Here is a 14351-nt window from a genome sequence, read left to right as displayed (position 1 = left end):
GCAACATAACAGAGAAAAAAAAACAAGGGGTCTTGTTTGATTCTTCTTTGTTTTCTTATTTTATTTTCACACAATCTTACTTTTTTCTTCCTAAGGACGGAATTTTGGATAAAGGTTTGGTGCCAAGCGTGGCTCAACGGACAATAGAAGAGGTTTAGCCATAAGCAATAATGCATCATCTTCCTCGAGGTTTAACGGTCCAAAATCTTGATGGAGTTTCCAGTTAAACCCTTGAAGAAACCTAGCCAACATCATAACCATCATGACAGTCCCGACTTTAACACCGATGCAACCACGTCGACCAGTGCTAAACGAGACAAAACGCATCTCCGTTTCCACCAGAGTAACCTCTTTTGTGATTCCGTCTCCTTGGAGGTGACGCTCCGGTTTGTATACCAATGGATCTTTCCATATTTTAGGGTTCCGGCCTAGTCCAGGGCGGCATACATGAACGTGGCTACCTGTCCAATAATCAATCATTTCTTAATATAAATCGAGATATTGGTAGCTTAATCGGTTGGTGTGTGATGTATAAAATGTTTGTTGGATCCAAGTTTAAATACGTTTTGTGGATTCGCCACAAGCAAAAATTTAATAAAATGAGGAAACAAGAAAATCAAAATGTAAAAACTATGAAAATATNTTTTTCTTCCTAAGGACGGAATTTTGGATAAAGGTTTGGTGCCAAGCGTGGCTCAACGGACAATAGAAGAGGTTTAGCCATAAGCAATAATGCATCATCTTCCTCGAGGTTTAACGGTCCAAAATCTTGATGGAGTTTCCAGTTAAACCCTTGAAGAAACCTAGCCAACATCATAACCATCATGACAGTCCCGACTTTAACACCGATGCAACCACGTCGACCAGTGCTAAACGAGACAAAACGCATCTCCGTTTCCACCAGAGTAACCTCTTTTGTGATTCCGTCTCCTTGGAGGTGACGCTCCGGTTTGTATACCAATGGATCTTTCCATATTTTAGGGTTCCGGCCTAGTCCAGGGCGGCATACATGAACGTGGCTACCTGTCCAATAATCAATCATTTCTTAATATAAATCGAGATATTGGTAGCTTAATCGGTTGGTGTGTGATGTATAAAATGTTTGTTGGATCCAAGTTTAAATACGTTTTGTGGATTCGCCACAAGCAAAAATTTAATAAAATGAGGAAACAAGAAAATCAAAATGTAAAAACTATGAAAATATATACGTAAATGGTTAGATGTATATCTTTATACCTTGGGGAATGAAATAACCCCCGAGGGTGGTATCTTGACGGGCAACATGAGTAGGGACATAATGAGTGCTTGGGTGAATCCTGAACGTTTCTCTGCAACAAGCTTTTAAGTAGGTTAGGTTTGGTATGTCTGATTCTTGCACAAGCCTGTCTTTTCCAACTACTTCGTCTAACTCTTTCATAGCCTTTTTGAGAATCTCGGGGTTGTTTAACATTTCCGCAAGTGTCCACTCCATGTTATTTGCCGGATTATCGATCGCTGCTATACAGAACTCCTATTACAACAACACCAAAAACAGGAAACAACTTATACATATATTATATATATCAAATCTTATAAGATTCTCAAAACAACTTGTATAAAAGTAAAAAAAGAATTTTTAATACAACATTGAATTTCTATCCTTAAGAATGATTTTAAGTTAAAAAAAAAAAACATATATTATGTGTGAAAATATGTTCTAAACTACTGGTTTAACATTATATCTCGTAACTTTAGTCAAATAATATTTACCATATTTTCCTTTACTATTGGTCAGAATTCAGATGATCATCTTATTTAGTGTATATATATATCTTTCTCTATATATGGTTACTATTTTTTTTTTTTTTTAAACTTACAACGCATTGAGCTTTCATTTCGTCTGGCGTGACCACGTAGTTTCCGTTTTGATCTTTTAGCGTAATAAAGATATCAAGCCAATCTTCAACAGCAGGCTTACCACCTTTTTCCCTCCATAACTCGATCCTTTCGTCGATTATGGGATTGTTGTAACTACGAACAATATTACAGTTCACTGTCACCCTCTCATCTTGACCATCAATATTCCAACCTTTAAACCATTTTTCCAGATAATCCGCGGGACTAAAGCCCGGCAAACAATATAGAGTTTCGTAAATAGCCTCAAGATGATGTTTTTCCGCTTTTCCAAGTCTCCCATCATCCGAAAAAATGTTTTCTTGCGTGACATGTCTCCTTCCAAACAGCATTCTCATGGTCGTTGCGTAACCATAAACCCTCGAGAGCTCTCTAACGTCTACCGTCTCGGACCGTTGATACATCGAGTGAACGTAAGCCACGAGATTATCAGCTTCGATGGTTCTTGCAGCTACCAACATGTTCAACGTTTTAACGGACATTAGTTCCGTTGTGATCACTCTTTTCATCTTCATGAATTGTTCACCGTACGGTGAGATTCCCATTGACTTGTAATTGTCTCCGATGGTCTCCATGGTGAAAAGATTAGGCCGGTCTGCCAAATCAGCGTCTCGCTCTCTGAAAGCTTCCCTAGCTATCTCGTCGGAGTTTATGGTGATGGCGCGGACTCCGGCGAAGTTGAAACATGCGATATCCGTTTTTAGCTCTTTCATGGCAAGGTGGAAATATTTGGACCGAGGAAGAGTCATGTATAGCTCCGGTAAATTGCCGAGGATAGGCCATCCTCTTGGCCCAGGAGGAAGCTGGCGAGATCGGTCCTTGGTTTTTGTGCGGCTTGATAGAATTCGACCCAGTAGAGAGATTGATGCAATGGAGAGGATAAAGACCAGTAGGATTTGAAAAGGGTATGGTAATGATGTGGTAAGGCTCCTTATCATCATCATCATGAAGTTTGTGTGTGTATGTAGTGAGTTGTGTGCTCGTTAGCAATGAACACTTGCGATATTGGGAAATTGGTTGTTGTGTTAAGTATTTATAGATTGTATATATCATGCATGTGATGCTCAGGTGGGGTTTGGGCATATGGGTAGGTACTAAGATATTCACGTTTGCATATTTTGTATCTTAACTTCTTAAGTAGGGATTGAAATTAAAAGCTTTATAGTTTGTTTCTAAATGGGGTCGTTTTGTACGTTTAATGTAAAATTATATAAATTTCAAATTTTATCCATAATATTTTTAATTATTGATTAGAAACATGAACCTCATATAAAGTGTATTAATTAAGGATCTAACTTTTTTCCTTCATTTTGAAGTGTTGTTTCAGATTGTTTTGTTTACTTATATCAAAAAAACAATTAAATTTTATGTTTTATCATTTACTTATACATTATACAAATTTGTTCATTGGTCAATACATTAAATAGTAGGGATGAAAACTACGTGACTCTTATTTTTAAATATATTTAAATGTTAACGACATTTATTTATTTTGTGAACAATTAAGAGATTTTGGTACATCCGTACATGCTCTTTAGTGTCATTCGAACCGACATTTATGTAAAACGAGATTTAATATATAACAAAAGTGTAAACTTGAACACTTTTCTCGATACATATGTATGGATTATGGAAATGTTGAAACAACACTTTACAACTAAACTAATAAAATATAGTGTTTGTTATCGAAAGATATGTATGTGGGTCATAATTAGTAGTGTTGTAAGTGTTCACCTAAACGACTATATTAAGGATTTAAATAGTAAATAAAACTTAAAATGGAAATGTTAAAACAACACTTTACAACTAAACTAATAAAATATAGTATTTGTTATGGAAAGATATGTATGTGGGTCATAATTAGTAGTGTTGCAAATGTTCACCCAAACAACGACCAGGTCCGATTGTTATAACCGTTATCTTAATTAACTATTTAGAGTATATATAATAGATGACTATATTTTTTAAAATAATTCATAAAATAACTATCACCCATGTCCATGTGTCCCCTATGTAACTTAAAATTATGTTGCTCTCCTCACCTTTCCTTCTCTCTTCTTTCTCTTTCTTTCTCCTTTGGTTTATCTTTATTCTTCTTCCTCTTGCTTCCTTCTTATTTCTCTCTTATCAAAATATGTAAACATCTTTCCTTTTTTTTTTTCTTAATCGAAAGCTTCAAAAAAAATTCACCACCATCAACACAAATCTACTCCGCCGAGTTCATCACCATCATCTCCGTAACAATTACCACCTTCTCCATCATCTTTTATCCACCGAATTCATTACCATTACCTCCAACCACCGAATTTATCTATCATGTTTTTTTTAAAAAACTATTGTAATTCATAGTGTTTTTTTATATAAATGACATGATATATTCAAAAAAATGATAATATCGCATGCTTTTTCTATTTACTCCAACCAAAAATGCTATTTTGTAATATCACATGCTATTTATACGATAATTACATGCAATTTAAACTTGATTCATGCTATTTTTTAAAATAACCCTATCACCACCTCTGTAATAACTTTCACTCATCACCGTAGACACCTCCGTAACAATTACAACCACCATCTCTTCCAACTGTAACCTCAGCTTTAATTTGAGTACTCACTATGACTTATTGTAGCATTATCTCTGCATTTCTTCAGTCACAAAATCTAATACTAAACTTTCAGATTTTTGTAAAACTTGTAAATTAGAAGGTTAATTTGGTAACTACTCTACCCGTACCCCACCATAAAAAGAGTCATTTACTAAAGAAAACTGACACATAGTTATTTTCTTAATTCTTTTTGGAACCATGGTCACCTACCAAAGTTGCTCAACTATTTATATGCTAATTGAACACACAACAAGTTCATCAGAGATTTTTTTTTTTTTTTTTTTTTTTTTTNTCAGAGAATTTTGGTTTGATGGTAAATTTTAAGTTTTTTTTTTTTTTTAATTGTGATTTAAAGTTTTGATGTAAATGTTTTCTTTCGTTGGTGGGTTTGACTACGCCCGCAATGAATTGTAATTCAAGTAATCTACAATCTGTTTTTTTATAGGATTAATGAAAATAAAAACTTAAGTCATGCTGATTATTTCAATATTATTACACATTTACACACATGGAATTCATATCACGGTGCATAATAACTATTGTTATTATGTGACATTATTTAGGTCAGATACTCAGATCACCCAATTTTTTTGTATAGTTTAACAATGAGCTCTTTGTCCAAGAAAAAAAAGTTTAACAATGAGCTAAGCCAAGGAAAACAAAACACGGACCAAAAAGTGTTGTTTAGCGAGAGGGAAAACAACATAACGTTATGGAGTTGAACAGACAAACGACACGTAGTCTTATTCTCTGACGTCTTTATTCTTAAACGCTTCAGGCTGTGCGGTCGTTGGAGATAATAGTGACGACGTGAACGCCGGCGGATCTCCGTCATCATTCAGCTCGCCGGTAAAAGCTCGGTAAATCCACTTGTGCCCCTGGAGGAAGATGTTTAATTTAGATGGGCATTTGGGTTACTGGGCCTTGATAGAACTCGACCCATTATAGTATACAATCTGAATAGTGAATAACATAGGGGTGATGATGAATTGATGATATGTGTAACGTGCGTGATATGGTTGATGTTTGTTGTTATTATAGTTGTGAGAATTGAGATGATGGATTGATGGTAATTGTTGTGAATAATTCTGCACGTGATACTAACGTGAATTTGGTATGCCTCTGGGTTGGCAACCACGTTTTTACCATAACGTTTTTTAAAAAAATTTGATGTACCGTAGAATATGTTGACGGTGAATTATCTAACTAAATTAATTAATCCACAATCTAGTATTTTTTTCGTATCTAATATAATAAAGTAGGGTTACACCTCTAACAAGCTCTATCTATCTGCCACGTGGCACTTCTGAATTCTCTATTTTTTTTTAATAATGTTTTATCTCATGTTTAAGCCAATTGATATGTAAATCATTAATGGGCCACATAATTTTGTCGACTTCTCGAATAAAAACCAACAGAATCTATGACTTCCGACTTCTCCTCTTCCTCGCATCTCTCTCTTCCCCACCCCTTCCCCCCTTATCTGTTCAATTCTGCGAGATTTTGAATCAGCCGAGTCGAAGGGAATCTCGACATCTCCATTCTTTCACAGCTTGACATATGGCAACTATAAAACTGACACCTGTCCAAAAAACTTGTTCACCAAAATTTTAACTAAACTACCAATAAAACACATTTAATCAAATACATATAACTCACACTTTAAACATAAAACTAAAAAAATATATTTTCAATTAATCCACAAATAAGTCATTTAATCTTACACTTTAAAATTAAACTTTCTTATATAATAAAGTAGGATACCTCCTAAAACTTTCTTCCACAACTACTGTAAAACTAACACTTGTCCAAAAAACTTATTCACCAAAAATTTAACTAAACTACCAATAAAACATATTAAATTAAATAAATATAACTCACACTTTAAATGTAAAACTAAAAAAATATATTTTCAATTAATCCAAAAATAAAACATTTAATCATACACTTTAAAATTAAAACTTTAATAGAAACCTTAAAAGAAAATTCAATTAAACCATAAGTAAAACACATTTTATCTTATATATTTAACTCAAAATTTAATATAAAACTGAAAAAAAACATTTCCAATTAAACCACAAATAAAACACATTCAATCATTTAAATTTAACTCACCCTTTAATATAAAGCTAAAACGGTTCAATCAAAACAATAAATAAAACACATTTAATCATATACATTTAACTCATACTTTAGTATTACAATTGAAATAAGATATAAAATATTTCCAATTAAACCATAAATAACACACATTTTGTCATATGAAACTAAAAAACTATTTCTAATGCAACCACAAATAAAATACATTCAATCATATAAATTTAACTCACACTTTAATATAAAATTGATAAAATTATTTCCAATTAAACTATAAATTAAACACATTTAATCATATACATTTAACTCACACTTTAATATTAAAACTGAAATAAAATAAATTTGCATTAACTTTATTTCTCCACTCAATTTTATTCAACACACAATAAATTAGAATTAACTCTCATACTTTTTAGTTTCAAAACTATAACTCTCATCACTTCCCATTCCATAAATACTCATTTTTCATTCTCTCATTCTCTTTCACTTCATCTTAACTATTATAAATTTTTTGCGATTTTTTGTTGGTTGGTTGGTTGGTTATTGTTGTTTGTGTTAAAAAAAAAAAAATTAAATATTATTAAGTGGAGATGTTCGCATGTTTTTGGCGAAGTGAGCAAGTACAGGGACAAAGTGAAGTTTGTTACAAGTATGGCAAAAGAAGTGGAATCTGCTTATAAGGCTGCTCAGGTAGGAAACCGCGGGGGTGAACAAGTGGAATGAATGATCTGTTGGAAACCTCCGGGTGATGGATGGGTGAAGCCGAACACTGACGGGGCTTCACATGAGAATCCGGGTCTGGCCACAGCTGGAGGAGTACTGCGAGATAGGATGGGGCAATGGTGCAGAGGTTTTGCTTTGAACATAGGAATTTGTTCTGCGCCTTTAGCGGAGTTATGGGGAGTGTATTACGGTCTCCATATTGCTTGGGAACAGAGAGTAACACGGCTTGAGCTGGAGGTTGATTCGGAGTTAGTTAGTTGATAAAATTATTTCAAATTAAACCATAAATAAAACACATTTTATCATATACATTTAACTCACACTTTAATATTAAAACTGAAATAAAATAAATTTGCATTAACTTTATTTCTCTATTCAATTTTTTTCAACAAATAATAAATTACAATTAACTCCCATACTTTTTGTTTCTAAATTGTAACTCCCATGACTTCCCATCCTATGAATACTCATTTTCTCATGCTCTCTCACTCTTTCTTAAATATTATACATTTTTTTGTGTTTTTCTTGGTTGGTTGTTATTGTTGTATGTGTAAAAAAAAAACAAAATTTAATATTATTAGAAAAGCTTAATTGTAAATTTTAACTTTAGATACTATATGATATATATCTTACATTTTTTTTTTAGAAGATACATCTCTATTATCCCTAAAACAAACATTTTCATAATCAACCTATTACAACTTACATACAACTATCTTAGATTTTAAAATTAAAAAGTTTTCTCTAATGGCATCTATGCTTAATTGAAGTCCTATCTTATTCTTATCTCCAAACTAAATTACCAAAGATTTCCATAAAATATAGTAATGTCTAAACTCTTCTAAACTCACACTTTAATATAAAGCTCAAATATCGACAAAAAAAACAACATCAGCTACACAATCTCATATTCCAACAATCCACATTTCATAAACATAACCAATTTTTGTATTACCTTTCATGAATAATTTGATAGATTTTATACACGCATCTATCCTATCATTTGGACCAGCTAACCCACAACCACTCAACGTCTTCTTTGAAAGCGAATACTACAATCCAATGCAACAAGAACACTTGATGTGGAAGCAGTAATTTAAGACCTAGAAATAACAATCAACTTGTCTTCAAGATCTACGAGGAACTCAAAATATCGACACTCTATTTTGCAATCACAAAATAACATGTCCTAATTATAGAATACAAATAGTATAAACTATAATACTATTTAAAATTCAATAAAAACATAAATAATATAATAATTTAAACTTTTAAAAAGGTTTTTTAAATTGTTCATAATTTAGAAAAGGATAAATTGATCATTTAACATTAACTATATAGTTAATGAATACAAATAAAACAATTCCAAAACCCTAATAACTTTTAACCAAAAAAACAAAGTTTCTCGATACAAATAAACTTTATTGGTATGATCTTCAAATTGTAAAGTCTCTCGAAATTTTTTTTTAAAAATTAATTTATTCTTAATGACTTTTAACCAGAAAACAAATTAATATAATAATCTCGTGCAACGCACGAGACTCAACCTAGTTTTTAATAAAATCTATATATAATAGTAAATCCACTTTTAGGGGTCAATTTTAATCTAACGGATGAGATTGTTTCTATTATCTCATATAACGATTTAAAATTATCAATGATCCCAACAGTTGCAAGTTTTTTTTCCCAATAATCGTGTTTCTTCGCCATATCCCCATCTTCTAAAAATCATACCTATTAATTTTTACATCTTTTTGTTTCACACTTTTTTATTTTTACATCTCTTTTTATATATATATATACACAGATTTTTATGAACTTTAATAAAGATTTTGTTCGTTGAGTATTATATTATTAATGATCTCACCATTTGTTAATAATCTCAAAAGTTACAAAGTTTCGATCCAACAATTGTGTTTTTTCGTCGCATCTCCAACTTTCCATGTTGGCACCCGTTAGTTTTCATATATTTTTGTTTCACACTTTTTTGTTTCACACCTTTTTGTTTTTATACATATACAAATTATTATGGACTCTGAATATAAATTTTGTTCTTTGAGTATTATTAATAATCTCACCCTTTGTTAATGATCTCAAAAGTTGAAAAGTTTTGATCTAACAATTGTGTTTCTTCGTCGCACCTCCAGCTTTCTATGTTGGCACCCGTTAGTTTTCACTCTTTTTTGTTTTACACCTCTTTGTTTATATAAAGTTGCAATGTTTTGATCCAACGATTGTGTTTCCACGTTAGCCGGCTTTAGTTCTCATACGCAGGAATACCCCCGTTAGCCGGCTTTAGTTCTTCGTCGTACCCCTAGCTTTCAATGTTTGCACTTGTTAGTTTTCGCACCTTTTTGTTTGACACCTCTTTGTTTTCAGCCTCTTTGTTTTTAAATATATACAAATTTTTATGGACTTTGAAAATAGTTTTTGTTCTTTGAGTATTATTATTATTAATGATCTTACTCTTTGTTAATGATCTCAAAATTTGTAAAGTTTCGATCCAACAATTGTGTTTCTTTGCCGCACCGCCAGTTTTCCATGTTGGCACCCGTTAGTTTTCACACCTTTTTGTTTTACACCTCTTTGTTTATATAAAGTTGCAATGTTTTGATCAAACAATTGTGTTTTTTCGTCATACTCCTAGCTTCCAATGTTTGCACTTGTTAGTTTTCGCACCTTTTTGTTTCACACCTATTTGTTTTCACACTTTTTTGTTTTTATATATATATAGATTTTTATGGACTTTGAAAATAGTTTTTTTTTTCTTTGAGTATTGTTTCACACATTTCACACCTCCAAGTTTTAAAAAATATGAGTATTATTTTCTTTTAATTTATTAATCAACATGATTCAGTCATCTTCGTTAAAATTTGGATTGTTTTATATATTGATTCCTTCATCTAACTTTTGTTTGGTGTCATTTTCCATCTAACATGTATTGATCATCTCTTCCAAGTATTAATTTAGGTAATTAATTGTGATTTTTAATTTTTTATAGATTTATTTTTTAGTCAATTTGGTTGGTTGCAGCTATGAGCTCTTTCTCCCTGATACTCTCATTATTTTTTATAAATTTCGATAGAATAATGATTTAAATTTTTTTTTATGTGAATATCTTTCAAAATTGATTATCTGAGTACGATTCAGTAAACCTAAATTTACATATCTTTTAACATTATTATCTTATTGTCACTGACTCAATTTTTCAATTTTATATATACAACAAATATTTTATTTAACTAATTTGTTTGATTAATCTTAATCATTATTTATGACTTTTATACTATACAGTTAAAGAATTACCATAAAGTTTTCACTCGAAATGTGAAATTAGCAATGTTAGTCATTTCAATTTTTCACTTTCCCGTGCGGTAATCCACGGACCGATATCCTAGTAATATATAATAGATAATAGATTCTATATTAATGTCTTGTGTAGGCTTTCACCAAAAGAAAATGTCTTGGGTAGGTAGACACGTTTATACAGGTCATGTGGAACGATGACAGTGGGGTAGGTAGATTCTACTATATTTCAATCTACGTAAGGATTTTCTTTTTAGTGATTTTTTATTTTTATTTTTTATTTCTGATGATTCGCATTGTACCATAATCCTTAACAACATTTCAGTTAATATGTTTGGTATCTATTATGAAGTGACGGATATACAAAAGAAAAGGACGAATCAAACGACAAACAGTACGTCAAGCAACAAAACATATATAGAAAACGACTAAGCGTTGAGGAATACAACGGAGAAAAAAAAAACAAGGGGTCTTGTTTGATTCTTATTTGTCTTTATTTAAAACATTGTCTTACATTTTATTTCTAACTCTTAAGGATGGAATTTTGGATAAAGGTTTGGTGCCAAGCGTGGCTCAACGGATAAGAGAAGAGGTTTAGCCATAAGCAATAATGCATCATCTTCCTCGAGGCTTAACGGTCCAAAATCTTGATGGAGTTTCAAGTTAAACCCTTGAAGAAACCTAGCCAACATCATAACCATCATGGTCGTCCCGACTTTAACACCGACGCAGCCACGTCGACCAGTGCTAAACGAGACAAAACGCATCTCTGTTTCCACCAGAGTAACCTCTTTTGTGATTCCGTCTCCTTGGAGGTGACGCTCCGGTTTGTATACCAATGGATCTTTCCATATTTTAGGGTTCCGGCCCAGTCCAGGGCGACATATATGAACGTGGCTACCTGTCCAATAATCAAATCATTTCTTAATATTATATCGAAATATTGGTAGCCTAATCTGTTGGATCCAATATCAAATAGGTTTTGTGGAATCGCCACAAAAATATTCAAAGACTAGTCTGTCACCCTATAAAAGCTAAAACTGAAAATTTAAAATAAAATGAGAAACAAGAAAATCAAAATGTGAAAACTATGAAATATATATATATATATATACACAAATGGTTAGATGTATATATTTCTTTATACCTTGGGGAATGAAATAACCCCCGAGGGTGGTATCTTGATGGGCAACATGAGTAGGGATATAATGAGCGCTTGGGTGAATCCTGAATGTTTCTCTGCAACAAGCTTTTAAGTAGTTTAGGTTTGGTATGTCTGATTCTTGCACAAGCCTGTCTTTCCCAACTACTTCGTCTAACTCTTTTAGAGCCTTTTTGAGAATCTCCTGGTTGTTTAACATTTCCGCAAGTGTCCACTCCATGTTATTTGCCGGATTATCGATCGCTGCTATACAGAATTCCTATATTATTAAACAACAAACGATTTATACATATATTTCTTTATGTGAGTAAGACATATACCAAGCCTTATAAGATTCTGACAACAACTATTAAAACAAAACGTTATAAGATTCTCACAACAACTATTAAAACAAAACGTTTTTTTAGTTCCCTAACATATTTGTTTATTTATTAAAATATGATTGAAACTACTAGTTTAACATTATATCTCGCAACTTTAGTCAATTACGTATTAAACATTTCTTCCCTTTACTATTTGGTCAGAATTCAGATGATCATTTTATTTAATATCTATTTCTCTATAGATGATTACTACTTATTTATTCTCTTACTTACAATGCATTGAGCCTTGATTTCGTCAGGCGTGACCAAGTAGTTTCCGCTTTGATCTTTTAGCGTAATGAAGGTATCTAGCCAATCTTCAACAGCAGGCTTACCACCTTTTTGCCTCCATAACTCGATCCTCTCTTCGATTATGGGATTGTTGTAACTACGAAGAAGATTACTATTCACTCTCGCACTCTCCTCTTGACCATCAATATTCCAACCTTTAAACCATTTGTCCATATAATCCGCGGGACTAAAACCCGGCAAACAGTATAGAGTGTTGAAAATAACCTCAAGATGATGTTTTTCCGCTTTTCCAAGTCTCCCATCATCCGAGAAAACGTTTTCTTGCGTGACATGTCTCCTTCCAAACAGCATCCTCATGGTCGTTGCGTAACCATAAACCCTCGAGAGCTCTCTAACGTCGACCGTCTCGGACCGTTGATACATCGAGTGAACGTAAGCCAAGAGATTATCCGCTTCAATGGTTCTTGCAGCTACCAACATGTTCAACGTTTTAACGGACATTATTTCCGTTGTGATCACTTTTTTCATCTTCATGAATTGTTCACCGTACGATGAGACTCCCATTGACTTGTAATTGTCAAAGATGATCTTTAAGGTGAAAAGTTTAGGCCGGTCTGCCAAATCAATGTCTCGCTCTTTAAAAGCTTCCCTAGCGATCTCGTCGGAGCTTATGGTGATGACGCGGACTCCGACGAAGTTGAAACATGCGATATCCGTGTTTAGCTTTTTCATGGCAAGGTGGAAATATTTGGTACGAGGACGAGTCATGAATAGTCCCGGTAAATTGCCGAGGATAGGCCATCCTCTTGGGCCAGGAGGGAGCTGGCGATATCGGTCCTTGCTTTTGGTGGGACTTGATAGAATTCGACCCAGTAGAGAGATTGATGCGATGGAGACGATAAAGACTAGTAGGATTTGAAAAGGGTATGGTAATGATGTTGTAAGGCTCATTATCATCATGATGATGTTTGTGTGTCTGTGTGTCGGGTGTGTGCTCGTTAGCAATGAACACTACCGATATTGGGAGATTATTTGTTGTGTTAAAGTATTTTATAGATATCATATCATGTATGTGATTCTGACGTGTGATTTGGGCTTATGGGTAGGTACTGAGGGTAATCACGTTTATATATTTTGTATCTGATGTACGAATTGAAAAAGCTTTATATAGTTTAAGTTTGTGGTTCAATGTAAGTCTATAAAAAAAAATGCAAACTTTATTCATATTCTTTTCAATTATTAATTAGAGACAAAAGTGTATTATTAATGAAAGATATAATATACTCTCTTCGTTTTAAATTAAGTTTTGTTTAAGTTTTTTTTACACATATTAAGTTAGATAGACTATACATAGTCAATAAGGGTCTGCTATATTAATCGCCATTAAAAATGTACACTACCAAAATTGATCTAAACAGAGATATTTTTTCAACTGAGAAAAAAAAAATGAACAAGCATAATCAATAAAATCATGTATTTGACTAGTATTTTCATACAAAATTATTAATTTGAAATCAAATAAAATTATAATTCTGAAACTTTGTAAATTGTAGTTAGTTTTTGAGGGTGGTTTTCTCTTTAAAAGAGAAAACGAATCACAACATGTCAGATGTCCAAGAATATGATTAATGATTAAATTATCTCTGTAATAAAGTATTCAGTGTAAAGTAAATTGGAATGGAGGAGACCCATAATGAGCTCTTGGGTAGGTAAACCACGTTTAAATGTTCTGTATTAATGAATTTAAAACGATTATAATTAGGCTTGGGAGAGACTTTCTAAAAAACCATAATTATAATTCATTTTAAAACCAGAATAATATGAATCAAATCAACACCAGTTTAAGCCTGCACGCTTTTAAGACAATGCAACAAATCAGTCAAGAACATATAACTATCCCATACAAAAAAAAAAAAAAAAAAAAAAAAAAAAAAAAAAAAAAAAAAA

General features: G+C 32.4%; 2 protein-coding genes across 3 annotated transcripts in view; both read right to left on the bottom strand.

The window, feature by feature from the left end:
• LOC104755962 (dihomomethionine N-hydroxylase) overlaps positions 1 to 13494 on the bottom strand; it is a 14771-nt gene extending 1277 nt beyond the window's left edge. The window contains exons 1-3 of one of the 2 annotated variants that reach the window (XM_019238755.1): positions 12387 to 13494; positions 11776 to 12049; positions 11497 to 11529 (exon numbers count right to left, since the gene is read on the bottom strand). In XM_019238755.1, the coding sequence (XP_019094300.1) occupies positions 11497 to 11529; positions 11776 to 12049; positions 12387 to 13364 (1285 nt within the window). In that variant the 5' untranslated portion in view covers positions 13365 to 13494. Of the gene's footprint in view, positions 1 to 11021; positions 11530 to 11775; positions 12050 to 12386 lie in introns of those variants that run through there. The other variant, XM_010478450.2, reaches the window with a different exon arrangement.
• LOC104755961 (dihomomethionine N-hydroxylase) lies at positions 652 to 2879 on the bottom strand. Its single transcript, XM_019238754.1, has 3 exons — positions 1857 to 2879; positions 1237 to 1510; positions 652 to 1023 (listed from the first exon to the last, which is right to left on the bottom strand). The coding sequence occupies exons 1-3, from the start codon at positions 2838 to 2840 to the stop codon at positions 653 to 655; spliced, it is 1629 nt and encodes a 542-aa protein (XP_019094299.1). The 5' UTR covers positions 2841 to 2879; the 3' UTR covers position 652.

Source organism: Camelina sativa, chromosome 17 (assembly GCF_000633955.1).
Source record: "Camelina sativa cultivar DH55 chromosome 17, Cs, whole genome shotgun sequence".
Classification (NCBI taxonomy): Eukaryota; Viridiplantae; Streptophyta; class Magnoliopsida; order Brassicales; family Brassicaceae; genus Camelina; species Camelina sativa.
Note: the sequence above shows the minus strand (reverse complement) of the source record. Positions and strands in the feature narration are given on the sequence as shown.

Excerpts from the sequence above, each read along its gene's own strand:
- LOC104755961 (XM_019238754.1), bottom strand. The coding sequence starts at position 2,840 with ATGATGATGATGATAAGGAGCCTTACCACATCATTACCATACCCTTTT. Across the intron at positions 1,511-1,856 it reads AAATGAAAGCTCAATGCGTT|GAGTTCTGTATAGCAGCGAT; the intron begins GTAAGTTTAAAA and ends TTGTTGTAATAG. Across the intron at positions 1,024-1,236 it reads GGGTTATTTCATTCCCCAAG|GTAGCCACGTTCATGTATGC; the intron begins GTATAAAGATAT and ends ATTATTGGACAG.